The 27,015-nt window shown below is 49.4% G+C and overlaps 1 protein-coding gene across 1 annotated transcript in view; it reads right to left on the reverse strand.

Annotated features, from left to right (window-relative positions):
* The window catches only part of LMF1 (lipase maturation factor 1), a 141,559-nt gene that overhangs the window by 58,336 nt on the left and 56,208 nt on the right, over positions 1-27,015 (reverse strand). The window contains exon 5 of the mRNA XM_054516593.1: positions 26,400-26,465. Coding sequence (XP_054372568.1) covers positions 26,400-26,465 — 66 coding nt within the window. The remainder of the gene's footprint in view (positions 1-26,399; positions 26,466-27,015) is intronic.

Raw genomic sequence — 27,015 nt, forward strand, 5'->3', positions numbered from 1 at the left:
CCATTGGGAACTCCCCTCCCAAGATGTTTGCCTGGATGTGAACACCTGGAAAGTCACAGAATCCCCGGAGGGGCCAGGCTGGAAGGGCTCACATTGGGAATCTTCTCCCACCTCCCTGCTCAAGCAGGATCATCCCAGAGCACAGGATTGTGCCCAGACAGCTCTGGAATATCTCCACTGAGGGACATTCCACAACCTCTCTGCAGTGAAGGTGAATAATGACATTTAAACCAGGACAATGACTGACCCACAGCCTCTTTTCAATTCCTTCCTCTAAAAATAAAAATTAAAAATAAAAACATAATTTAAAAAAATTAAAAAATAAAGAAAAGAGAAGAAACTCTGCATCACAGGGCAGGTGATGGAGATGAAACCAGGACACAACGTCAGACCCTTCATAATAAAACCCTGGGAATAGCAAGGCCAAGCTGCACCATGTTAAAATTCAAGGCTAATTTAAAATCTTGTTCCTTAGTGCAAAAGCTGGAAAGACGCCCAAGCAGAAGGAGGAGGGAAAAAATAATAACCAAGCCAATTGTATATTTCTCCTAGAAATTCCATGTCAGGAGGTACCTCAGGACTGCACCCGCGGGCTCCAATTTCAATAAATCAACACAGCGTGCGGGGCAACGGTAGCACAAAGTCCTGCTCTCCCTGCAGAAGCCAGCCAGGTAAAATCACCAGGAACAAAATGCCCATTCTTCCTGCTCCTTGGCAAGGGGACAAATTACTTTCTGCACCTCTCTGTGCTGAAGGAGTGGTTATTAAATGCAGTCGGGGCTGCCTCTCCAGCTGAAACCCAGGGCGGAACCGAGCGAGCGCCGCCGGCCGCGAGGGATCCAGGGAGCAGCGAGGGATGAGGCCACCCCCGTGTGCATCCCTGCCCATCCAGGGGTTTAAATGATTCAGATTTGGGGTCAGGATGGAGCTGGATGTGCAGTGGGCTACGGGTTTTGGTGATAATTTATGGATTATCCCGACGGTGGCAGCCCGGCCGGGAGAGAGCGAACGGGGAGGTGAGAGGAGCTCCGAGCTCTCTGCTCATCCCAAAGGTGTCTGCACACAAAGAATCCTGGTGGCTTTGGGTGAAGAGCAGCTTGCCCATGTCTGGGACACAGTTATGTGAGAACCGTGCCAATAGCAAGGAAGGGAGGGATCAGAAAGGCTTATGAGAGGGAAGGAGAAAAAAAATAAAGGGCTGGCCTTAAATACAACATTAAATCAGTAATTTCAAGAGGAGTGTCCCCATCTCTTGGTTCACCACCTCCACTGTCCCCCCATAAGGACATTTCACACCATTTCTACTACAAACCATTCACATTTCCTTTACAATTAATGTCCCTCTCTTTGTTACTGGATGGGACCAGAAGCTCCAACTCCAGACATTATCTTGAGGGATAATGGGAAAAGCCAGGGTTGGAGCACTTCTAACTCAGTGCTGAGAAGGAGACAGTTGGTGGGAACAAAAAAAAAAAATGTATATAGAGGTTTCTATAAGAGTTTTACCTTTTTTTACCCCTGAAATTTGAATTTTCACTGAGTCTCCCAGCACGTGGGATTTTGGAAAGTTCTGATTGAGAGAAATGGGATTTATTCCAGTCACCACCAGCACATCCAAGCAGTCACTGGGTCCAACCCCTCCTGGAAGCCACATGCCAGTGGGAGATGTCCCACAGCCTGAGTGCTCCAGAAACACAGCAGGGAAAAGTAAAGACCTCAGGATCCAACTATTCCATAAAAAAACCAGTCAGCCCAAATATAGCCACGGGCTCATCCTTCAGGAAACGACTGCACGTGGCACTTGGTGCCCTGCTCGGTGACAAGGTGATGCTCCAGGCCCCAAAGGTTGGATTGATGATCTTGGATTCTGGGATTCAGGGATTTTGGGGAGCAACAGAACTCAATTCACAGGAAATTTGGGTTTTCTGTGCAGCGTTTCTGCACAGACACAAACTCTCCCTGGATAACCCCTCAGCTGTTTGTTGGGACTGAATTCCATCTTCAGCTTGCCACATAAAACACCTCAGAGATTTTGTGCCCTCCATAAAATATTCCAAAAAGCAGCTTCTGTCCCACACAGGCAGCTCAGTGCCTTCAAAGTGCACCCCAACCCCTGCTAGAACCTCTCTATTAGTGATTAACTTATTTCCAAGTCCATGCATTAATTAAAATAAAATTAACACGCCGGGAAATAAAACTGCTGAACAGAACTGGCCATTAAAACATCTTTAGTACAGCACAGCCAGCAATTTCCTCCTATATTTAGGGAAAAAAATAGTTATGGGGCTGACCATTGCTTCGTGTTAATAACAACATTCCCAAATTTGGCCTTTTCTCCCGAATTTACCCTAAACCAAGACAAACACAGAACGAACTGGCAAATTTGGGAAGCCCCTTGGGGCTGGATGGACAGGAGAGCCCGTGGCCTCTCCCTGGCTGGAGGAGCCAGTGCAGAAAACCGTGGAGAGGGATAATTTTAATGGGATTTAAGAACTGGGACCACCTCGGCTGCCTGAAGCGCAGATCTCAGGAATGCCACCCAGGCCCTGCAGAGCAGTAATTTTTTCCAAAACCAAGGAACACTGGGAATGCTGGCGTGAGGGCTGCTGGAGAGCAAGGCCAAAGGCACAGAACTCCTCTTTGCTTTGTCCAACTGCAATTCTGAACTTCATCCCTCATGGCTTCACCCTAAATCCACAGCTCACGCGGAAAACAGCAACTGATGAAGAGGAGGAGGAGGAATTGCTGTAAGGAATTCAGGAGAAGCTGCCATGGTCAGTGGAGAGGGAAGGGCACAGAGCATGGAATCTACTGGTTTGTGATCAATAAAAAATACCCAACAATGATTCTGTCACATTACACCAAAACACCTTTTTCTAATATCAGCAGTGGAGAACTTTTAACCATAAATTTTAGGCTGAAATCCTCAAAAATCATCACAGCGAATGCTGAATTCTAAAAAGTGACAACTTGGATGATTTTTTAAAATTCTTTAAACAAAACCTTCCTGCTATGTTTTAGCCAGGAACTCGGAAAAAGAGAGAGAATTCCTCACAGATCACTGCCACGAATAAAACAGTGTACAAATATTGATAATTCCCTTCCAGCCGGCAGGGGAAGGGTTAACCCTGGGAACACTGGAGCTTTATGGTGTGCACAGCCCAGAATTAGCTCCCACCCCAAAATGAAACACTGCCAAAGCTGTCCTGCATTAAGGGCACTGGAACTCCATAATAATTTATGAACTGGACTCTGGTTTTTTACACCCCTGCAAACAATGGCGAGGCAGGAGGTCTGAGGAAGCTGAGGGTTAAAGGTGATTTTGTAGTACCTGAATTCCCTTCAATAACTCAACACATGACCATTAGCCTGCTTTATCTGCCTCTATTAGGAAGAGCTGATGAAAACTTTTAATCTGCTTCCCAATGGCTCCAAGCACGGAGGGGACAGGAGATTGTTTTGTTGGGAGCAAGGGGATATAAAAATAAAATTCAAATCCAAGTGGGGAGTTGGCCTGGCCTCAGCAGGGATTGAGGAGCTGTGTCCTCACTGTGGGCACCTGGCCATGGGTGGCACTGCCCTGCCCACAGCTCTGCCCAGGTCAGGGGTAGATGGGATACCAGGGAGGAATTCCTGGCTGGGAGGGTGGGCAGGCCCTGGCACAGATTCCCAGAGCAGCTGGGGCAGCCCCTGGATCCCTGGAGTGTCCCAGGCCAGGCAGGAAGGGGCTTGGAGCAGCCTGGGATGGTGGAAGGTGTCCCTGCCCAGCACTGGATGATCCCTAAATTCCCGTCCAACCCAAGCCACTCCATGATTTCTGGCAGAAAACACCAATCACAAATTACCACTGACTCACTACACGTGATAAATCACATTTTCCCCTAGATCAGGATGATTTCCTGCACATTCATTTATTTATTTATTCATTTGGAAGTGGATTACTTATTTCTTATACATTCATTTGGAAGTGGATTATTTATTTATTTATTTCTTATCCATTCATTTGGAAGTGGATTATTTATTTATTTATTTATCCATTCATTTGGAAGTGGATTATTCATTTATCTATTTATTTATTTGGAAGTGGATTATTCATTTATTTATTTATTCATTTGGAAGTGGATTATTTATTTATCTATTTATTCATTTGGAAGTGGATTATTTATTTATTTATTTATTCATTTGGAAGTAGATTATTCATGTATCTATTTATTTATTTGGAAGCGGATTATTCATTTATTTATTTATACATTTGGAAGTGGATTATTTATTTATCTATTTATTCATTTGGACGTAGATCATTTATTTATTTGAAGTGGATTATTCATTTACTTATTCATTCATTTGGAAGTGGATTATTCATTTATTTGCAGAGCCAAGCCAGAGGCATCCACTGCCTTAAAGCCTCTGCAAACTTGAGCCACTGCTTAAGGAGAACAAATTGGGGACGTTTCCAATAGAAATAAACAGCACGGGCCCAGAGCAGAGGGAAAACACTGAGCAACCCCCAAAATCTGTCCAGCCCAAGGTGACAAAGGATACCCAGAGCACATGGCCAGGCTGCCCTGGAGGTGATTTCCCCCTGCAGGCACATCCATCACCCCCTGGCGCCCCCAGGGCAGCTCCTCCCCTGCGGCTGGGGCCAGCAGAAGCAAGGCTGCCTCACCCAGGGGGGGATGGATCTCTGGGATTTGCCCCCGAGATTAAATTTCATCCTTCAATATCCCCCAGTGCCACCCCTGCCCTGGCAGGGACACCTCCCTCTGTCCCAGCTGCTCCCAGCCCTGTCCAGCCTGGCCTGGGGCATTCCCTGGATGGGGCAGCCACAGCTGCTCTGGGCACCCTGTGCCGTTTAAATTCTTATTTCAGCTGAAATCAGAGAATCCTGGAGTGGTTTCAGCTGGGAGGGACTTTTAAAAGCCAAATTATTTTTTGTTTGAATGACAGGCAGGAATTCCCAATTCCCAATATCCCATCCATCCCTGATCTCTGTTAATGTGAAGCCATTCCCTGGCTCCTGTCCCTCCAGCCCTTGTCCCCAGTCCCTCTCCAGCTCTCCTGGAGCCCCTTTAGGTCCTGGCAGGGCTCTGAGCTCTCCCTGGAGCCTTCTTCTCTCCAGGTGAACAATTCCAGCTCTCCCAGAGCAGAGGGGAGGAGCAGCCCCCATACCCACAATGGCAATGCCAGCCTGGGAGAAGCAAAATCCACTAAAAAAAAAAAAAATCAGGAATAAACCAAACCTTTGTCCTGTCCCTGTAACCTTCACAGACAGAAAGAGGAACTGGAAGTTCATCAGTTTGGGGTTTTAAATCCCCCAGGAGTCAAAGCCAGCCCTTCCTCTCCCTCCTTCCCTAAAGCCCCGTGGAATCTCCTCCAAGCAGGTAAGAAAATTAAAGCCCAATTAGAGCTACTGTAACTCCCCAGTTGTTTAGACATAATTGTCTAAATAAAATAAAGGGCTTAATTAGCAAGATCGTCAACATAAAGGCAGATTTGAATAAACATTCACTTCGTCAGTCAGAAGCAATTAAGGTTTCTCTTGATAAGAGCAATCTCAGCTGGATGCAGATGTTTTTAATAATGCAAATATTTTTCCTACTTGGAATAATTAAGCTCAGTATTTTTTAAAAGAAACTCTGCAAAGGCTGGTGTTGGGAATAATCAATATTTCCCTTTCTCCCCCAAGAACCACATCATGAATGTTTGATAAGGGAATTTTCAACAGCAAGGGAAGCGTCCTCACACTGAGGATTTACAAGAAATACTTTTGTGTCCCACTTCAGTCAAACAAAAAATAAATTCTGGCCTTTAAAAGTCCCTCCCAGCTGAAACCACTCCAGGATTCTCTGATTTCAGCTGAAATAAGAATATAAATGGAAGCAATTTCCCCCCAGTGAGAGTGGGTTTCTATGCATTAATACAAATGGAAAATGCCCAGTGGGATATTTTTAGGGGCAGGTGAAGGAAGGACTGACAGAAATGACCTCCTGTGGCAGATGTGATGGAGCTCCATCCCAGCTGAATGCTCCTGGCCCTGCAGAGATCCCAGAATGGGATTGCTCCACTCCCTGAGCCCCGTCCCGAGGTTGGGCTCCATCATCTTGGGGGTCCTTCCCAACCTGAATGATTCCATCCCTGCCTCTGTCCCTGCAGGCCTCAGCCAGGACAGGGCTTTGGAAGATTTCACCCACTCAGGAATATGAAAAGCCACTTGTTTAATACCCTCAGAATGGGCTTTGCTCCTTGCTGGAGATCAAGGGGAAGAACTCGATGGTAAAAATAAATAAATCACCCCACAACTTAATTCTGGTGGTGCCCAGGGCAGCTCCTGTCAGTGCTGAATTCCTCCTCCTGTGCCTGATCCATCTGCACACGCTGCTAATCAGCTCAGCCCTCCCTCCCCTCTGCCCCAAATTGCATTTAAAACACAAATAATAATAATAAAACATCATAAAAACGTCACCAGACAAAGCAAATACACCAGAACCCCGAACCTGCTCTCGCTCATATTTTGTCCCAGCCCCTATAAAATTAACTTTTACAACTTTTACTGGCAACTCCAACCTGGGTCGAAATTATTCTCTGATTACTGTGCCCATATATCTCAGGGCAGGCAGTGACCCTCATCCAATTACCTTCAGGAACACTTTGCACACACCCAGGCTCCACAATTAAATCTGGGATAACACACACCCCGCTCCTGGGGTGGAAAAGTCTCCCTGGATGATTTGAAATGTGGCAAAAATGAAAAAAAAAAAAAAGAAAATTAAAAAAAAAAATTGCTCTTTTAATCCCAAAATCAATCATGCACAAACTTTAACAGCCTGAGAGGGTTGTGAGGGGTTTTTTTGTTGTTGTTTTTTAAACACAAAACCCAAATAAAAGCCCCCTCAGCATGCACGGTGCTGGCTTTAATTTCCTTGCGTGAACGGCGTGTTTGCAGGGAAGAGGAATACCTGGAATTTGGGCTCGTTACTGCCCTATGAAATATGTCTCCAATGCCAGGCCTGGCTGGGGGGTGGATTTAAGCCTGACTTCAGTGCAGTTGCCCCAGCCCAAGTGTCAGGAGGTGGAGTTTAATTAGCCTGGGCTGTGCTGGGCACGGGAATCAGGCTCTGCTCACACTGAGCAGCCCCGGCTTCCATGGCCCCAAAAGCACCAAAAGGGAAGGAGGGAGAGGAATGGGGTGGGAATTCCAACTGGAGCAGGTCAGAGGCAGCTCCCAGATTGCTCCAGCTTTGGGGGGGATAGGTCCCATTGGCTTTATCCCACTGAATTTATCCCACTGAATTTATCCCATTGGATTTATCCCACTGAATTTATTCCACTATATTTATCCCACTGGATTCATCCCACTGGATTTATCCCACTGAATTTTCCTACTGGATTTATCCCACTGGATTTATCCCACTGAATTTATCCCACTAAATTTATCCCATTGGATTTATCCCACTGGATTTATTCCACTATATTTATCCCACTGGATTCATCCCACTGAATTTTTCCTACTGGATTTATCCCACTGGATTTATCCCACTGAATTTATCCCACTGGATTCATCCCACTAGATTTATCACACTGAATTTTTCCTACTGGATTTACCCCACTGGATGTATCACATTTGATTTAAGATTTTTTAAGGTTTTAAACCCCCCAGGAGTCAAACCCAGCCCTTCCTCTCCCTCCTTCCCTAAAGCCCTGTGGAATCTCCAGGCAGGTAAGAAAATGAAAGCCCAATTAGAGCTTTAGGGTTTCCCATCAGCTCTGGAGGAGCAGAGATCCCTTGGAAAGAGGGGGATGCCCCCAAAGGATGCCCAGCCCTTGGGAATGCTCCCCCAGAGCCTGGCTCAGCTGCTCCCCTGGCAGGGAACGGGCACATCCCAGTCTGGGATCCAGGTTTAATTCCTCAGGGATCACGGACAGCTGGGGATTACTGCCCCCAACACACTTCCCACACCATTTATCCCAAAATGGACACATTCCTCCCCTGCCAGCAGCTCTGCTCCAGAGCTCTGCACCCACCTGGACAAGGGGGAGCTTTTGGGGAAAACCTCCTGTGGGCAGAGCCAGGGCCTGGAAGCACAAATGTGGAAGCTAAAAAGGCTTGGAATCTGCTGCTGATTATTTGAAATTCCAATTTAAAAATATGAATTGCAATATAAATCCTCTAATTCTATATACAAAAATATGAATTGCAATATAAATGCTCTAATTCTATATACAAAGATATGAGTTGCAATATAAATCCTCTAATTCTATATACAAAAATATGAATTGCAATATAAATGCTCTAATTCTATATACAAAGATATGAATTGCAATATAAATTCTCTAATTCTATATACAAAAATATGAATTGCAATATAAATGCTCTAATTCTATATACAAAGATATGAATTGCAATATAAATCCTCTAATTCTATATAAAAATATATTAATTGCAATATAAATTCTCTAATTCTATACACAAAAATATGAATTGCTATACAAATTCTATATACAACTGTGTGTAAAAGCCACTGTCTGTAAGCTTGAATTTGCCATGAAAAAAAAAATAAAATGGAAGAGACTCAATAATAAAAAGGCAGGAAATCCCAACTCTAGAGACATCCAGAGCTGCTCCAGCAGCACCCAAAAGCCAGAGCTCAGTCAGCAGATAAAGAGCAGAACAGTGCAAGTCCTTACAGGAAAAAGACTGAATTGACTACAAAAATCAAATCTAAAAGAATAACCAATAAACCCCAAGTTAAGCAGCACAAGAGAGAAACCCAAAGAGAATCCTAAAATCTCCTGAGCTGGAAGGAACCAGGAGGATCATCAAATCCGGGTGCTGGTCCCGCCCAGGACAATGCCAACAATGCCACCCTGTGCTGGGAGCACCCAGCTCCACCTGAGCCTGCCAAAACCTGGGCACCATCCCTGCAGTTCAAAACCCTACAGGAGAGGTGACCCCAAGCGCTGGGGAGGGTTTGGGAGGGAGCTGGAGAGGAAGCCAGGCTGAAAAGGGCTGTCAGGAAATCCTGACCAACCCAAAGGATTGGAAAGGACAGGCAGGGGCTGGGGAGGAGGAGTGTGAAAAGAGGAGAGGGAGGAGAAGGCCCCGTGATGCCCTCAGGTACTCCATGTGCAGCTCCTGCCTTTGGCTGGGATGCACAAAGGGCTCCTTCTTCCGAGGGAGAGGGAGCCATGCAGAACATTCACCATGGCTAATTAATTTCGGCCCCTCAATTACCAGGGGGATCTCGTGACACAGCTTTATTTGTAGCCTCTCTCTTTTTTTTTTCTTTTCTTTTTTTTTTTTTTTTTTTAATAAACAAAAAGCAGATAAGAAGCGTGACACCTTTAATGGCTTTACAATGGCTTTACAATGGCTTTACAACGGCTTTACAATGGCTTTCCTGCCAGCTCAGCCCACGTGGAAAGGCTTGTCCTGCCCTTGGGAGTCCCAGCACTGCTCCCTAATCGGATCATCCCTGTGCCAGCCACAGGGACATCGCACAAACCATGGCATGGTTTGGTTGGAATGGTTAAAGCTCATCCCATTCCGACCCCCTTCCACAGGCACAGACACTTTCCACTGGAATATCCATCCAAATCCTCCAGGCAACGGAAATGCAAGTGGAAAATGGAAAAGCGCTAAAAACGGAATTAATTCAGATAACAAAGCAGAAAAAATCCTGTTTTATTACAAAAGATTTGCTGCCTCAGCCGCTGCGTTGGGGCAGGAGATGCCCAGAGTTCCTGGACAAAAACCACAGGAATAAACAACGCTGTGGGTTGTTTCTTTTTTTAACTGAAAAGGGAAAAGCTGTTCTTTCTACATCCCAACACAGATTTCCACATGAAAATAATTCACCAAAGCCAGCACGGTCAGAGCTGCTGCCAGCCTGCCCATGGGGAGCTGGGGACGGTCACAGCAGAGCCAAACTCCTCAAAAATGTGACAACACCTCGGTAACTTTGGGGTGAAGGCCTTGCTCCCTCCTCCTCCTGTGCCTGCAAAGGACAGGGAGCAGCCACGAGGGCCAGGGAATAATGGGGACATTCTTCCACCCACCCCAAACCTCCCACAGCCCAGGGCCTGCCGCAGAAACGGCCCCATTTAATTTAAAGGAACAAAGGACATTCCCTGAGCACCCTGGGGCTGGAAATAAACCCTAAAGGCAAGAGTTTGTGTCCACAGCTTTTACATCCAGGGGGGAACTCCATGGGGTGGTGTCTGAAAGACCAGGATCAAGCAATGTTGGATAATAAAAAATAAATTCATGGTTTGAGTTGCCGGAGCAGAGTTTGCCTCTCACAAACCAACTTCTGCAACCCAGAAGCTCTTTCCAAGGAGAAGACCAACATGAAGCCTCCAAAGAAACTGAGAAGCAGCCAGTTTTCCACAAATCCCTGGTTTAGCACAACAAAAGCCAGCAGAGGCCTTTCCCTGTCCCCAGAGGGAGGGTTTGGGATCCTCCAGGGCTGGGATGGCTCTCCCAGAGCCACCCTAAGCCAGGAGCTCTGCAGGAGCAGCTCTGATGCCTTCAGTCTGAGCTTTCCCATTTCCCAGATTCTGCACTGCATTGGTCCATGACTCTGAACTCCATACAAAGTGTCAGCAGTTCTCCTCACAGCTCAGTCACACAGAACAATCCTTTTCCTTTTCCAGCCCCAGAACCAAGGACACCACTGCAGCTCCAGGCCCCAAAAGTGCAAACAACAGGGAATGGAGGAGAGCAGTCTGGGAGGGTGGGACTGCATCACCTGAGCTGGAACTGGACAATGAACCCAATATGGAAATGGACCAAAACTTATCAAAGTGTGACAAACTCCTGACCCATTGTCCATCTTGGGTGTAGCCACAGGCCAGGCCCTTGCACTGCCCAAGGTGAATCCTTTGAGGCCTTTAATAAATCCCTGCTTTATTCCTTAACACTGTTCAGCCTCTGCTCCAGGCAGCCTCTCAAGGCATCAAGGATGCTCTGGGATCTGATCCCACCCAGGAGGAGCTCCTGGGGCAGCTCCTGCAGGCTCTGACAGCCCCAAAGCCTTCCCAGCTCTCTCTCCCCTGTGGACACACCGTGCCAAAGCCATGAGAGATGAAATTCCTGGTTCCTCCAGCTCTGCATCCTCCTCCTCCTCCTCATCCCACATCAACATCCCTGCCCCGCCACGCTTCCATTGGCACCTCAGCATTTCTGGGGTTTCAGCCACCCCACAGCCCCTCCAAGCCCTGTCCCCTCCCACCTGTGCCAGGTTTCCCCTCTCCAGCAGCACGGATTTGGTTTTAACCCCACAATCCTGAGATTTTGTGCACCAACATCCACAAAAACTCTGTCCTGGAGCGTCACAGCTCTCCCACACGGGAGGGTTTCTGACAGCAGAGCTGCTGATGGAATTCCTGTCACTGGAAAAAGGGGAATACCCCAAACCCCACTGCAGAGCAGAGGGAATGCTCAGCTGGGAACCACAGAGACACTCAAAATTCTTTTATTCCCATAAAGATAAGCCTTGGATCCCCATGGAATGAGCAAATCCTGCTGCAAGCCCAGCCTGGAATTTGGGGAGAGGAGCAACTCCTGATGTTTTTGGGCTCTCCAAAAGCTGCTTTAAACAAAAAAATGGAAAAGGAGAGGCCTCTCCTGCCAGACAGCTCAACATAAAGCACATTTTTGGGCAAACTTCAAAAGTTTAAACCATCCTGAAACTCGGGCACGGAGCAACTTCAATTTGGCAAAAGATCAGCCGTGCTTGGAACCCCAAATCCAGCCAGAGGAATGCTGGGCCTGGGAGGGATGGTTCACAAGGAGATAAAGTATTAAATTTCTGCTAAATCTCAAGCAATAAAATCAAATTCGAGCTTGGAGGGAAGGGAATGAAAAGGCCGATGTGGAATTGCTTGGTGAAATTTGTGTTGCTTTTACTTGAGAGGGACATTTTGGAGTTTATCAAAACCAGCTGCTGTCACAGCCCCACATCCGTGGTCCTGGAACATGGATGTGATTTATCCCAAGAAATCTGTAAACCAAACAGGACAAAGCTCTCAATATCTTCTACAATAAATTCTTTCAACAGGTAAAGCAAATCCTGCAGCAAGTTTCCCTAATGGGTTACAATGACAAAAATCAGGAATCCAGGAGCTCTGGGTGGTTTCTAATTTTTAATGGTTTTGGGCTCTCCAAAGTCACAAAACCATTAAAAATGTGGAATATTGAATGATGAGTAAATTACTGCCCACTGACACCTGTAATTCTGACACACCCATGGCATGCTCAGGACTGGAATGAAGAAAATTCCCAGCAAGGAATTCTTCCCAAGATACTTTTAGGAGAGCAAATTTTGGCTAAAAGTCAAATATTTGGATAAAAATCCAATATTCCCATGGGCTGGCACCTTCATGACCACATCAGGCACTGTGGAAACTCCTGGTTCCACACCCAAACCCAGCTCCTGGGATTTGATTTTCCTTATTCCCTTTCCCAAGCCATGGCACAAACTGCAGGGCAGAAACCCAAGGTCTGGAATCACCTTGGGCTCAAATCTGCCAGCTGGAAAAGTGGGGATCATCTTCAGAAAACCAGGACTTGGGAAGTGGCAACGAGATCCAAGGATGAAGGAAGGACCAGAGTAAAAGAAGGAGGAGATCTAAAAAAGTTAATTCTCTGTTTTTTGGGATCAAAGGCAGCTCTTCTGTTACAGCAGGAGAAACAAACTAATTTCATTCCCTATTCATCCACTACAAAAATTCCTGCCTGGAATCTCCAGCAGGCCCTAAAAAAGGAGGTGGACTAAAAATCTCCAGGGAAATACTTCAGAGTATGGATAAATAAGGGTTTAGTCCAGGAATGTCACAGCACACCCTACAAAGGGCTCTCCTGCCACAAAAACCACAGGGATTGGTGCCAAAAATGCAATAAAAGGCTCCTGGATGTGCCAAGGAGCTCCTGGGACAACTCAGGGAAAAGCAAATCTAAAATTCTCCACGAGGATCTGGCTAAATTTGAATTAAAAACCAAAGGGGTTTCACCACGTTTTGGTCACCACCTTTAACCAGCAGCACAGAAAAATCCTGAGTCTGGTAGAGAGATGTGAGTGAAGATCAGCAGGGAGAGGTTCCATGGAGTGGAGAATCCATGCAGCCTCTGGAGCAGGGGCAGCCCTGGCACAGCCCCAGGGCAGCACTGACCCCCTGGCCCCACTGGCTCCCTGCAAACACCACTGCAGGTGCAGATTCCTGGGATTTATCGTCCCATTTATCCCTGCATTTCCAGTATTTCAGGAGTTTTTGTCCTGTTTTATTGCCACGTTCTCCCTAAAACATGCAACGCATCCCAAAATTCCCCTGTCTGCAGCATCACCTCCCAGCCTTTACCCATGTAAAGGCAGCCCCTTTGTGCCTCCACAGAGGAGAGTGTGAAACCCAGCCCAGTCCTATCCTGAAGGGAACTTTTCCTTCAGTCCAGGGTGCAAATGGAACCAAAGTGCCAGAGGAACAGCCAGGAATTCCAGAGGGCTCCCCCAGAAAGCCCAGCCCTGTGCAGGTGACAGATAAATCCTGGAGGAGAGGAAACATCAGACACCCAGGAGAAGTCAGGAACATCCTGACTGGCAGTTAAACCCATTCCATAGGAGATGTTGAGGCAATCCCACTAAAATCCTGAATTCTTGCCCAAAACAGGGCTCTGGGAGGGAGATGCTGCAGCCTGGCAGGAGCACAGGACAGGAATCCTGGATTCATCCCTGGAGGATAAACAGGAGATGGTGCTGAGCCAGGAGTGAAGGAGATCCCTGCTCCTCTGGGTCACTCTTCAGCTCTTCCAGCTTGGAAGGGGAGTGAGACCCAAAAATCCCTACAGGATACAAATACAGACACTAAACAGGGCAAAGCCTGGGATAAATGGGTTTAATCTTCCCGAGGGCAGGGATGGATGGGATATTGGGCAGGAATTCCTGGCTGGCAGGGAGGGCAGGCCCTGGCACAGGTGCCCAGAGCAGCTGTGGCTGCCCCTGGATCCCTGGCAGTGCCCAAGGCCAGGCTGGATGGGGCTTGGAGCTCCCTGGGACAGTGGGAGGTGTCCCTGCCTATGGGGTGCAGGAATCTGGAGAGGCACCAGCACCTGAACTTTAATCTCTGCAAGTCCCAAATCCAGTTCCTGTCTGCAGTACAACCCCAAAGTTTCATGAGGAAAGGCAGGTTTGACTGGCTCTGAGACCTGCCTTTGATGGCTGTGCCTGAATTACCCTTCCCCTTCTCCTGGCACAGCCAAGAGTTCCTGGAGCTCCCCTGTCAGTCCCTGTGCACTCAGGGAGTTCAGGTTCAGTGCTCAAAGGGAGGGAAGTGTCCAGCAGCTCCCTTTACCAACACAACTGCTGGGGGAGAGGGGAGGGAAGGCACCTGGAGAGCTCAGGATCCACCCTGCTCCCTGCCCACGGGGAACTCCTGCTGGAGCTGCTGGAAAAACCCTTTGTGATGATTTTTAGCAACTTAAAAGCGTGGCACCTACACTAAAAATCATTAAAGAGCAACACAAAGAGCCCAGAGACATTCCCAGGCCGTTCCTGCTGCTGTTGGATTCCCACATCTGTGCTGCTGTTCCCAATCCTTCAGCTGAGATCAGAGCAGGACGGGGTCTCACATCACCTGCCAAGCTCCCACAGGCTGCTCAAATTGTAATTAACTCCTGGAATTAAAATATTCCCCTCTTTGCCTCGGGGCCAAGGATAACACATCCCATGATTTCCACTGTGAGCTGCTCACAAACTGCTGGTGGCAGCTCCTGCCCTAAGGATTTACCAACCCTGAGGGATCCCACGTGGAGCAGGGCCACCTCCATGGGGACACCTCCAGCAGGTGACAGGGATCAGGGAGGGGGTTTTAGCCCTCTGCCCTGCTCAGGTGAGACCCCACCTGCATGGGGAAGGACCTGGAGCTGCTGGAGCCAGTCCAGAGGAGGCTCCAGGATGATCATAGGGATGGAGAGCTGGGATTGCTCACCTGGAGAGGAGAAGCTTTGGGGTGACCTCAGTGTGGCCTTGCAGGACCTTTAGGGGCTCCAGCAGTGGCTGGTTGAGGACTCCCCACTCTCTCCTCTGCATGAGCAGGGGTGGCCTGACACCCGTGAGTTATAACAGCAGAAATATTCCTGAGGGAGAAGAGGGGTGGAGAAGGAATTTTGGTCCCAACTCCCCAGCAGTGTGGAATATTGCACTGGGAGGAGAAGAGAACCAGCAGCAGGACCCCAGGAGTTCTCCTTTCTCAGGTAAGGGGAGTTCATGGCTCACATTTGCTCTGGGATAAGAAATCCTGCTCCCACCAAGTCCCACCGAGCTTTAATTCCAAGTCCCTTGCTTGCCCCACCAAGCTTTCATTCCCTGCCCTCAGCAGCTGATGGGAAACCCCAGCGGGGCCCAGGGCAGCTCTGGGGAAAGGTGGGCACTCCCTCACCTCATCCCAGAACCCACAAATCCATGGATGGACTGCAGAGCCTGCCCAGCCTGTGCTCCCCTCAGAGGCACCCACCACGGCAGTGGGAAATCCAGTCTTGTCCTGGGCTAACTGGACACAATCCAGCTCAGTCCTGTTGCATGTCCTGGTTACGCTGAGGCCAGAAAAGCCCTTCCACTGAGACTGAGAGGGAGCAGGAAGGATCTGATCCTTGGAAAACACAGATCAGTGAATTCCTGGGCAGGAGGAAGAGAAATGCCATTTTTAATACAGATATTTCCACGATCTTGGCAAGGGCAGCAAGTCACAATCCCTATTTTCCGTGTAAATTGGTCAAGAGGGAAAAGCCTCTGGAGAGAGCTTGGAGGAGTCAAAGATTTTCACTTGGAATGGGGAATGACAGCAGGGTTAGGAAAAAGTTTCATTTCTTTGTCTTGAGCTATTTGGAGGCAGACTAGAAAACTTACTTATAAAATTCCATAACTAGAAATCCCAGGAAGTGGAAGAAATGGGTCTGAAAATGGGAATACTCCTAAGGATGGGAAGAGAAACCAATGTTACTCCACAAAGCGATTTCACAGCTTCAAAATAATTAAAAATTCCAAATTAAAAAAAAGGAGAAAAAACAACAAAAAACAAAAACCAAAACAAACAGGAAAGGGTGTCCTGTTTTAAACTGGTGGGAAAAGGCTCCCTCCTGCTTTTATGTGAATTTTATCCCCACAGTGGCTGGTTTTTGTTGCAGCACAAATGACATCATACAGGAGATGACTGGATGGCTCCACACATGATTTTACTGATCTGGTGAGTTTTTAGGCTTGAAAGAACTAATCCACCCTGAGATCCCCTCCCGTCTTTTCTGGAGAATGCATTCCAAAAACGATAAGCAAATTATCTGACATTATATCTAATTACAGAAGCTCCTAATTACACATCCCTGTTTGGAGGCAGCGGAGCAAACGCTGCGCTTCCCAGAACAGCAATTCCTGCAGTGCACAGTAAATCAGCTTGTGCTTGCCACTGATGTGAAACTTTAACCTATAAATTAAATTAATAGGAGACAAAGGCTTCTTTTGTGCATTCGCAAGCCTGTAGGATTTTAGAAATAATAGGACTGGAAAGTGATTTATATTCCAAGATTAAAGGTCAGTTTGGCGCACACGACTTTGGAGCAAAACACCACGGCAGAGACTTCAAATTAACTCGTTCCTGCACCCCCCGACCCTGGATTGTTCTTTTTTCCAGAGCTACAAGGGCTTGCTGTGAGAGCTGGAGTGCTCAGAAGATGGAAAAAATCGGGAGAAATGTGGAATTCTTCCTGATCTCTGGGAAGGAAGGAGATGTGCCTGGGAATTGGCTCAGGCCATGTGAGCTGATCACTGCATTGACACAACCTGTGAGCTGCACTTCCAGTCAAGCTCTGTCTCGCATGGGGAGGCTGAAAGCACAGGGAATTGTATGGAGAAATATGGGACTTGTATGGCAGAAATCACCTGGAAATTGGAGCCATGCAAATAAAGGGAAGGGCTCAGCTATTTTTAAAGTTCTGCCCATGGTGGGATTTTCTCCTGGCCTGGTCCTGTTTTATTCTGGGGGAATAAAAATTCCAGCTGAGCTTAAAACCTTTGGTGCATGACAAGAAATATTATCATGGAATGGGCTGGAAGGGGCCTTAAACTCATCCAGTTCAACCCCAACACCTTTCACTATCCCAGGCTGCTCCAAGCTCCAGCCTGGCCTTGGGCACTTCCAAGGATGGGGCAGCCACAGCTTCTCTGGAATCTGTGCCAGGAATGTTACCCAGAGAACTGGGATTGGTCATTACATTTACTCCCAAAAGAAAATCCCAAAAAGAGACTGGAGGAGGAAAAGGAGGGATGTGCACCCCTGTCCACCACGGGGAATGCAGCTCCTCCAGCAGAGCTGAGGCAAGGGACCTGCAATGAGGGAAAATTCCCTACAAACACTGAGAAAGGTGGGGATGGATGGGAAAAACAACTCTCCTTAAACTGCACCTGCTGAGGAGGAGACCAGGAAAGAGATTATTTAATGTCCCTAAAGAGATTATCTAATGTCCCTAAGTGCCAGGAAGGATGAGAGGAAATTCCTCTACTCATGCTCATGGTGATTAGTTCTGACCATTGGGATAATCCAGAGGTGGATCCAGAGGTTCCCACTGGGAGAATCCAGAGGTGGATCCAGAGGTTCCCATTGGGAGGATCCAGAGATTGATTCAGAAGTTCTCATTGGGAGAATCCAGTGGTGGATCCAGAAGTTCTCATTGGGAGAATCCAGAGGTGGATCCAGAGGTTCCCATTGGGAGAATCCAGAGGCAGATCCAGAGGTTCCCATTGGGATAATCCAGAGGTGGATCCAGAGGTTCCCACTGGGAGAATCCAGAGGCAGATCCAGAAGTTCTCATTGGGAGAATCCAAAGGTGGATCCAGAGGTTCCCATTGGGAGAATCCAAGGGTGGATCCAGAGGTGGATCCAGAGGTTCCCATTGGGAGAATCCAGAGGTGGACCCAGAGGTTCCCACTGGGAGAATCCAGAGGTGGATACACCAGGATGAGGGCTCTGGGCAAGGTCTGGAGGTCCCAAGGCTCCAGACTGGAGGATGAGGACCAAGAATCTTTGCAGACATCAAGGAGCTGCCAACATCACCCCAGGAGGCCCCTGGGCCTTTCCGTTCCCTAAAGCCCCAGGAGAACCAGACCTGGTAAAAAGACCTTCCCTGAGAGGGTGGGGAGATCCCAGATTCCCAGAGCAGCTGTGGCTGCCCCTGGAAGTGTCCAAGGCCAGGCTGGAGGACCCTGGGATAGGGGAAGGGGTTTGGAACTGAATGGGCTTTAATGTCCCTTCCAACCCAAACCATTCCATGTTACTTCCAAAGACTGGAAAATGCTCTTCTGCCACTTCCCCCTCTCATTTCTGCCTTCCAGAAAGCATCAAAATTTGTCACCTTCCTTCTCTTCGCGCATTTCTTAAAACACCCCATTAACAGGCTCAGAAATCCATCATTTAAATAATTACCAGAGCCTTGCCTGTGTTATCTTCTGAGCTGCCAAACCTCCTGGGCCCTGTACGTTCCAGGAGCAGTGCACCATTCCCCACAGGCCTGGGAGCTCAGGGATGGGATGGGATCCAACATTCCTGCCCCTGGAGGAGCCCAGGGAGGACAGGAGCCACTGCAGGGGCAGAGCTGCTGGAGTGGCTGTTGTGAGGATTAATCTGATTAGGATTGAATCCGACCAAATGCGTGGAGGGGGGAGGAAAAGGGAATGTTTAAGGGAAGTGAGGAGGGTCCTGGGTGGTCTGCAAACGAGTTGGGAACAGTGGGAGAGTGTGAGGAAGAGATGAAATCCAATAGGTGTACAGGAAGCTTTCACCAGGCTTAAAACAAATCCGTAAGAAAAACAGCAAAGAATCCAGGAAGAGGAATTGTGTTACTGCTGGAAAGGGGATTGGCATATTCCCAATGCAGGGTGACTGACAGCTCTGCTGCTGATCCCACACCCCAAACCCTCACCACACAAAGCTCCCCTGGGGGGAAATGTCCATGAAACCTTCCCTGGTTTCTCCTGGTGTTGCTGGGAATCGTGGAAAGCTGAGGGAACCAGGGGCAGGTGCCACCCACCTGCTCCAGTGGCAAAGGGGGGAGCCCAGAAGGTGTTTTTGAGTAAATACAGATGCTTTAGGTGAAGAATCACAGGGAGAAAAGCAGATCTGAACTGCAGCAAAGAGAAAAATGAAATCCTGCCCCAATCCTGGTGCTCCAGTGCCCGTGGAAGTCACGTCTCGGGGGGATCATCACTAGAACCTAGAATTTATTGGAATTCTGGAATGGTTTGGGTTGGAAGGGACCTTAAAGCTCCTCCAGTGCCTCCTCTGCCATGGCAGGGACACCTTCCACTGTCCCAGGCTGCTTCAGCCTGGCCTGGGACACTTCCAAGGATCCAGGAGCAGCCACAGCTTCTCAGGGAATTCCATCCCAGCCCCTCCCCATGCTCAGGAGGGGAATTCCTTCCCAATTTCCATCCAGCCCTGCCCTCTGGCAGTGGGCAGCCATTCCCTGTGCCCTGGCACTCCATGTAGAGGTTCCTGCACGATTTTCCTCTGGGTATTTTCTCCCTCAGCACTGCCTCCATCCCATCTCCTCCAGCAGGCCGTGGCCTCCTCAACCCAGAGAAGCTGGGGCTGTTTTCTGATGCTGACTGGCAGCTCCACCTTTTATTTTGATAATTCTCTTTGAGCAGACACTCCTCCCCCTTTCTCCTGAATTCCCTGTCAGGATCCTGGTCCCCCTGGACACAGAACTGATGCTGATTTGGGGTGTTGGGACCTCACTTCCCACCCGTGTGCCACGTTTGATGCTCGTGGAACACGAGGCAGCTCCAGCTCCAGCCCTGCCTGTCAGCAAAGCCCTGCTCCCAACCAGGACCTGCCTCTGGAAAGCTGCTTCCCTGCCTGCTCTGCTGGGAATAAAACATCCCCCAGCAGATCCCTGCATCAATCTGCTTTTGTTCTGCCTCAGGCCAGCGCTGTAAATCACCTTCATCCTTCCAGCACATCCTGTGAGGGCACAAGCCCCGGAATTCCTTCCCACTTTTTAAACCTGGCCTAACTGGGCATCACTGTCAGTATTTATCATTCTGTCTCCTCAGACTGCAGCTCCACCAGGATGGATTCACTTCTGGGAATTGAGGGCTCAGAGAGCTCAGCCCTCATTTTCTGCAGCACTTCCAAACCCTGGGAATCCAGAAGGACTCAGCTGGAAGAGATATCCCTGAATCTCTGCCAGCAAACCCGACCTGTGCAAACCCAGCACGGCAGATCCTCCAAGCCAGGCCCAAACCCCACTCCTAAAGCATTTGCTCCCTCTTTTTTCAAGTGATGGGCACCTCCAGGAGAGCAGAGCCAACCCAGCCTTGGGAAAAACAAACCTTTCCAGCAAACTGCACTCAAAGATGCCTTGAATCCACGTCAGAGACCTGGGACTCGTCTGGAAAACTCTCTGAGATCAAGGTCTCCTTGCAGAGCCCCATACAAAGTCCAGACACAGCCTAATAAGCTTTTGATGTCCTGCTGACATTTATCTGCCAATATTATTGCTCCAAGCACTTACCCTATGATGGATCTCATTATTTCCTTGATCCCAGGCCAGCTCAGCCCCTGGCCCTTCCTCCAGCCTCATGGAACTCCCCAAAACCCAGCAGAGAGCCCCAAATCCTCAGCTTCCAATGCCCCCAGAGCAGCCCTTCGAGACATGGGAATAAAGACAAGTGGTTTTGCAATTCTGCCTCTGGAAAGGTCAGTTCTCAAAACTTCTGACCAAATGGGAAGGGAAAAAAATAAACCAGCTGAGCACCAGAGTGTTCTTCCTTTGGTATCAGTCACCCGGACTCAAAGAGCAGTTTGCTTTTGCCCCAGGAGATGGAAATAAATTGCATTTACAGCCCCCCACGGGCAGAGCTTTGCTCCCTCCTTGCTCTCCTTACCCAGAACTCATCAACAGCAGCTTTGGTGCCTACACAGAGCTGTCCCACGAGGGCAGAGATGGAGCACAGCTCCTGTCCCTCCTGTTTTCATGGAAACACAGCTTGCAGAGGATGAATTTTCCACGGTCAGTTCCCAGAAGTGGCCCTGAGCTCACAGCCTCGTGTCCAGCTCACCCTGAGCCCTGCTGGACCTCCACAAAGCCTTGAAATCACTTCTGGGGAGATCTGGGAAAGCTCCTCACATCCAGGCTGCCTCTTGTGCCAGGCTCAGACACAGCCCTGGGCTGGAACCAGCAAAATCCACCAGCAAAAGCCTCTCCAAGCTCACACCCTGCACGAGGGAAGGAGCAGGGACACAAATTATTCTGCATTTAATTAAATTTAGGAAGGAATCCTTCCCTCTGAGGGTGCTGAGGCTCTGGCACAGATCCAAGCACTGCAAACTTAGGATGCTCCATAAATATTTTATAATATAATTATTAATGTTACCAACAAAAAGATCCCCAAAATTATTTCCACGGTGACTTCCTTTAATAATTATTGTTTTCTGTTTAATTCAGCACCACTTCCCTCGTCTGAATTTGCAACTTTAGAATTTCCAGCACGAAATCTGAGCACCTGCTTTCCCTGCTAGGAACATTTTCCCTTCCAGCCATGCAAACTGCTGGAACGAAGCCCACCCCGAGCCATCCGGGCTCATAAAAGCAGCTCATTTTCTGATTCATCCCAACAGATTGCTAAATATTATTTACTTTTCGTTTCATAATGGCTCGGAAAAAGCTGGATGAAAAGCTTAACGAGGTCTAATCCAGGGGAGAGGAGGGAGAAAAGGAATGAAGAGGCAGTTAAGGAGCAGTTTGAGCTTCCTTATCGCCCTTATCAGCACAGCTATCAGTCAGCAAGGCCTAATTAGGCACAAAAGCCATTGTGCTTCATCCAGAGCTTCTCCAGGAGCTGGGGCTGGAGCCCTGCCTGACAGCCTCTGCTTGGGAGCAGCGCTTCCACAGCAATTAGGGACAATTTGTCCCTTCAGGAGTGCCCTCTGTGGCTGTGCAGGGTCTTGGGGACAGAGCACACTTGGGGAAACAGCAGCGACACTTTTGGAGCTAAAATGGGCTGGGGTTCGGCAGAGTTCAGTGAAATCCCCCAGACTTTGCTGCTCTGTGGTGACCAACCCGCCCTGAGCTCCTGCAGGGAAGCAAATCCTGGATCTCACTTCCAGCTCTGACCAAGATTTGTTGCTCCAGGAGCGGGGTTTGGTTTTGCTTTCCCTTTATCCTTTTGCCTCAACATCAATTCAGCTTGGAAAAGACCTTTAAGGAAATCAAGTCCAGCCATTCCCAGCAGCACCACCAGAGTGACCACTGGCCCGTGTCCTCAAGTGCCACATCCACGTGGGTTTTGGTCACCTCCAGGGATGGAAACTCCATCACTGCCCTGGGCAGCCCTTCCAATGCCTGACCACCCTTTTAGGGAAGGAATTTTCCCTAAATTTCCAATCTAAACCTGCCCTGGCCCAGCCTGAGGCCGTTCCCTGTCCTCCTGTCCCTGTTCCCTGGAGCAGAGCCCGACATCCCTGGCTGTCCCCTCCTGTCAGGAGCTCTGCAGAGCCAGAAATCCCCCTTGATCCCCCTTTTCTGCAGGCTGAGCCCCTTCCCAGCTCCCCCAGCCCCTCCTGGTGCTCCATTCCCCTCCCTGGCCAGGCTCCAGCCCCTCCATGTCCCCCTGTCCTCGGCCAGGTCAGTGAGGTCCCTCAGGAGGGACCCGTGGCTGTGTCCAGCAGCTCAGCCTGGATTCGGTGCCCAGCAGGGCTCCTGCCCCAGCAGCTGCTCCCACAGCTGTTCCCGCCAGTTGGTGGCTGAATTTTCCAAGATATCTGTCTGGAATTAAAAAGCAGCAGCAGCAATTTGGCAGCCAGGAGGAAAAATGCATCAGTGGATTGCATCCCACCCTGAGCACCTCCAGGCTGGGACAGGAGAGACCAGACCATGCAGGACCTGCCCATCCCAAAACCCCCTGTGATCATCTGAACTGCTCTGCCAACACTTCCACCGGCATCCAGAGGCTCCTTCTGGAGTGGCTGGGGTCAGAAATGTCCATGTTTGGTGGCCTGTGCCACCAGGGCTGCTCCACGCCAGGAGATCTGGGCACAGGGAGCTCTGCAGGGCTCTGGGATCTTCCAGCCTGGGGATTTGCTCTGCTGTGCCTGTGCCAGGCTGCACTCCCAGATAAATCCTGGAACAAGGCAATGGTGAGGCCCTGGGTGCTCCCCCATCCCCATCCCAACCCTGGCTCAGACCTGGTGCCTCCTAAGAGGGGTTGAAAGCTGCTCCAGCCCACCTGGGAGATGTCCTGCCAGCTCCAGAAACAGCCTGGAGTGCTCAGAACCTTCCAAGGCAGATTCTCCCAGAGCTGCTGGGCTCTGGGAATGATCCCTGTGGGGCAGGCAGGGACAGGGGGACACGCTCATCCTTGCACAGGCAGGGACCTGAGGCTGCCTCTGCCTCCCCTGGGAGGGGGGATGGATGTCCCAGGCACTGTGGGATCCATGCCAGAGGCTCCAGGGGGAGCAGAATTCCAGCTCCACAGCCCGCAATCCTGGCTTGTGGATTTGTCAAGCCTGGTGCCCACAGCAGACAAATCTGAATAATCCCGAAATGTGAATAATGCCAAGCAGAGCTGAGACCCAGAGCAGCTTCTCTCTGCAGCAGCTGCACCAGGAACAGCTCCCACTGAGGTAAAACTCCATTTTCCTGGCACTCCTTGCAGGGCAAAGAGCCCTCTAACCACAGTGAAACAACAGCAGCCCCAAAAAGGGATACACAAACCCATGGGTGGCAGAGCCCAGGACTTCTCCTGCCAGGTGCCACCCAGCTGTGTCCATTTGGATGCGGTGATGTGGACACACGAAGCTCCAGGACACCACAGGGACTGGGATCCCATCCCACAGCCACTCCAGGTGCAACCCACGTGCTCACCTTGGAGCCCCTGGCCTGGGCAGCACAGAAATCCAGGGAGAAGGAGGTGAAATTCCCTCTTGGTGGTGTCTTGCCAAGCTGGGATTAGAGTTTGGGGCTCCTGGCACCCAGAGGCACCATTAATCCCCAGGCAGTTTCCAGGTGCCAAAGCTGTGCCTGGGGCTGAGCAAAGCCTTCTCCAGCTCCAGCAGAGCCTGAATTCTCTCCCACAGAGAGAATCCAGAATTCCTGGAGCCCATCTCCTCCTGAGGGACCCAGGAGGGTCAGGCTGGTAGGAAAATCCCCCTCCTGTGCCAAGCATGTCATTCCCCTCTCCAAATCACACAGAGAGCCCCAGCAAGGCTGGGACGAAGGCCCTGCACACCAGAAGGGAAGGAAGAAGGGAAAATGACCCAATTAACCATAACACCACTGGACTGTCCCAGCCACAACTCCTGACAAAAGTGGAAATGTTCTTTTCCACGGGCAGAGCTGCAGGTCCTACTACAAACAAATAGTCCAGGCAGGGATGGAGGCCATGTGTTTCCATTAATTCTCTTGGCACAGGAGCCCATGTAGATCTTGGATGCAGCTCGTGCTGGAGCAGGAGAGCTGGGGTGGCCAGCATACATCTCAGCACAACCCATCTGGCCCAAATCCATCCCCAGCCTGCTCCAATCCCCACTTTTATCATCCTAATTACGAGCAGATTCCCAGCTCCCTCCCTCCCTCTTCAGCTGCCCCCTTTTCTCCCCCTCCCTCTGGCTGGAATCAGCAGGTGAATCCCAGCCTTTAGGTATTTTTGTTCCATTATTGCTGGTGGACAAAGTTTGGCCTCTTTCATTTTCGTTTTCTTGCAGCCTCTTTTGTGGGGATTAAAATAATTGATATTGATAACGAGATCTGCCCCCTGCCCCTGGTCCCAATTACTTGCACAGGCTGGGGATCCTGCCTTATGGATCTGACAGGAATGGTCTCAATTTTCCCTCTGGGCTCCAGGACTGATGCTGGGATTGATTTGGGATTATTGGGGCTGATTGTTGTGGGCTGGGGTCAGCGCTGGAGCCGGCCCGGGCTGGCTCGGAGCTGCATTTTCCCCAAGTGCTGCCAGGTGCCTGGAAAAGGGGATAATTTACTGCAGCCACCCCCATGCTCAGGATCAGAACGACAGCACTGAAGGGGTTTTTCATCCCAGGTTTTGCTGGGGGTGAAGTTGGATCCTTGGTGCTGTGTGAGAGCCAAGGAGCAGCAGCTTTTGGACAGGCCCAGCCCCACAGTGAGGGGAAACCCCAGTGAAAGTAAATGAGAGTGACACAGAAAAGGAGATTTAAAGCTGAGAAGGCAATCAAGAGCTTTTTGGACATGCAAAACCTTATTTCATAAAGTCATGGAATTGTTAAAGTTGGAAAAGCCTTTTGAGATCATCAACAACAGCAACACCAGCCATGTTCATCACCATGTCCTCAAGTGCCACATCCACGTGGGTTTTGGTCACCTCCAGGGATGGAAATTCCATCACTGCCCTGGGCAGCCCTTCCAATGCCTGACCACCCTTTTAGGGAAGGAATTTTCCCTAAATATCCAATCTAAACCTGCCCTGGCCCAGCCTGAGGCCGTTCCCTGTCCTCCTGTCCCTGTTCCCTGGAGCAGAGCCCGACATCCCTGGCTGTCCCCTCCTGTCAGGAGCTGTGCAGAGCCAGAAATTCCTCCTGATCCCCCTTTTCTTCAGGCTGAGCCCCTTTCCCAGCTCTTCCTCATAAGACTTGTATTCCCAAATATTTGATGGCCACAGATTGCAGAGCAGAGACATCATAACTTGCAGTGGCTGTGAGGTGAATCCAGGGAAGGGAATATTCCTTCAGGACCATTCCCCTCACCAAGCCAAAGCTTCTCACCCTGGGAACATCACTGGATGCAGCATTTTCCTTTTTACCACCATTTATATAAAACTCAAATGCAAAAATAGAGGTGAGGAGAGAAGGGGAGCCAATTTTGCCTCTGGAACCAGAGAGGAGACAAACCCAGAGCCAGCAAAAAGCCCCAATTTATAATCAAAATGCAACATAATCACTGCAACAGATGTCAAAAAGATAAACCCACGGAATTCTGAACTGCCAAGGATCTGCTCTGCATGTTGGAGAGCACAGGGATGCTCTGATTCTGTCAAATGGTCACTTTTTGGGGGTGTAAGCAGGAACAGCACCACAAAAACCTCCTCTTTCCTCCTTTCCCTGCCCTGCAGCAGATTTACAGTGCAAGTTCTCAGTGAGGCTCAGGTTTGCCCCTGGATCCACGATGGGGAAGGGAGGGAAGGAGAGAAATTGGTCTTTTAGGACTGTGGTTGGGAAAAACCAGCATCACCCAGCTGGCACAGGGACATGGCCTGAGTGCCAGAGGCTGGGATAAAGAGGGAAAACATGGAGAGCTGCCTGGCAGGAGAGGAAAGGTTGGGGGAAATTATTTTACAAAAGAAAAGCAGACAAGAGAAATGAGGTTTTGTGCGCACATCACTCACCTCGTAGTGATAATCCATGCAAGTTAACTCTCTCCAGCAGCGATCTCCACGGATTTTAATCAGCCCCTGGGGGAAAAAAGGGCAAAAACACTGTCACAATTATTTTATTTTACTTTGTTTTGTGTCTCTAGGTGCCAACTTCTGTGGTTAAACTGCAGGGGTTGAATGAGGCCCACGGCACATCCACAGCCTGGGTCCAGTTGTGGTTCCCAAGGGAACACAATGGATCTGACTCATTCCACTGCCTGGTTACTGAAAATCTGACATAAATCCTGGTGGAATATGCCAAATTCCCCTTCCAGGAAGAAGCCTCAGCCACAGCTGAGCCTTTGCTCAGGTCTGAGCAGCCCAGGGCTCCTGGCATCGCTCCCAGCATCCCTGGGAAGCAGCAATAGGAAAAACCAGGCTCTGTCCCTGGGATAACACACACAAAAGCCAGCAAGATTCACAATTTTAACATCCAAACCCAACTGTTTCCCTCGGGCAAAGCCACCCCTGCTGCCTGTGGAAAAGGGAGCAGAGCCCCAGAGCTGGGGATGGGGACACGGAGCAGGGATGGGGACACAGAGATGCAATTAAAATAATTAGAGAAACAAAAGACGGGCAGGGGAAGGAA

The sequence above is a fragment of the Molothrus ater genome, chromosome 16 (genome assembly GCF_012460135.2).
Source record: "Molothrus ater isolate BHLD 08-10-18 breed brown headed cowbird chromosome 16, BPBGC_Mater_1.1, whole genome shotgun sequence".
Lineage (NCBI taxonomy): Eukaryota > Metazoa > Chordata > Aves > Passeriformes > Icteridae > Molothrus > Molothrus ater.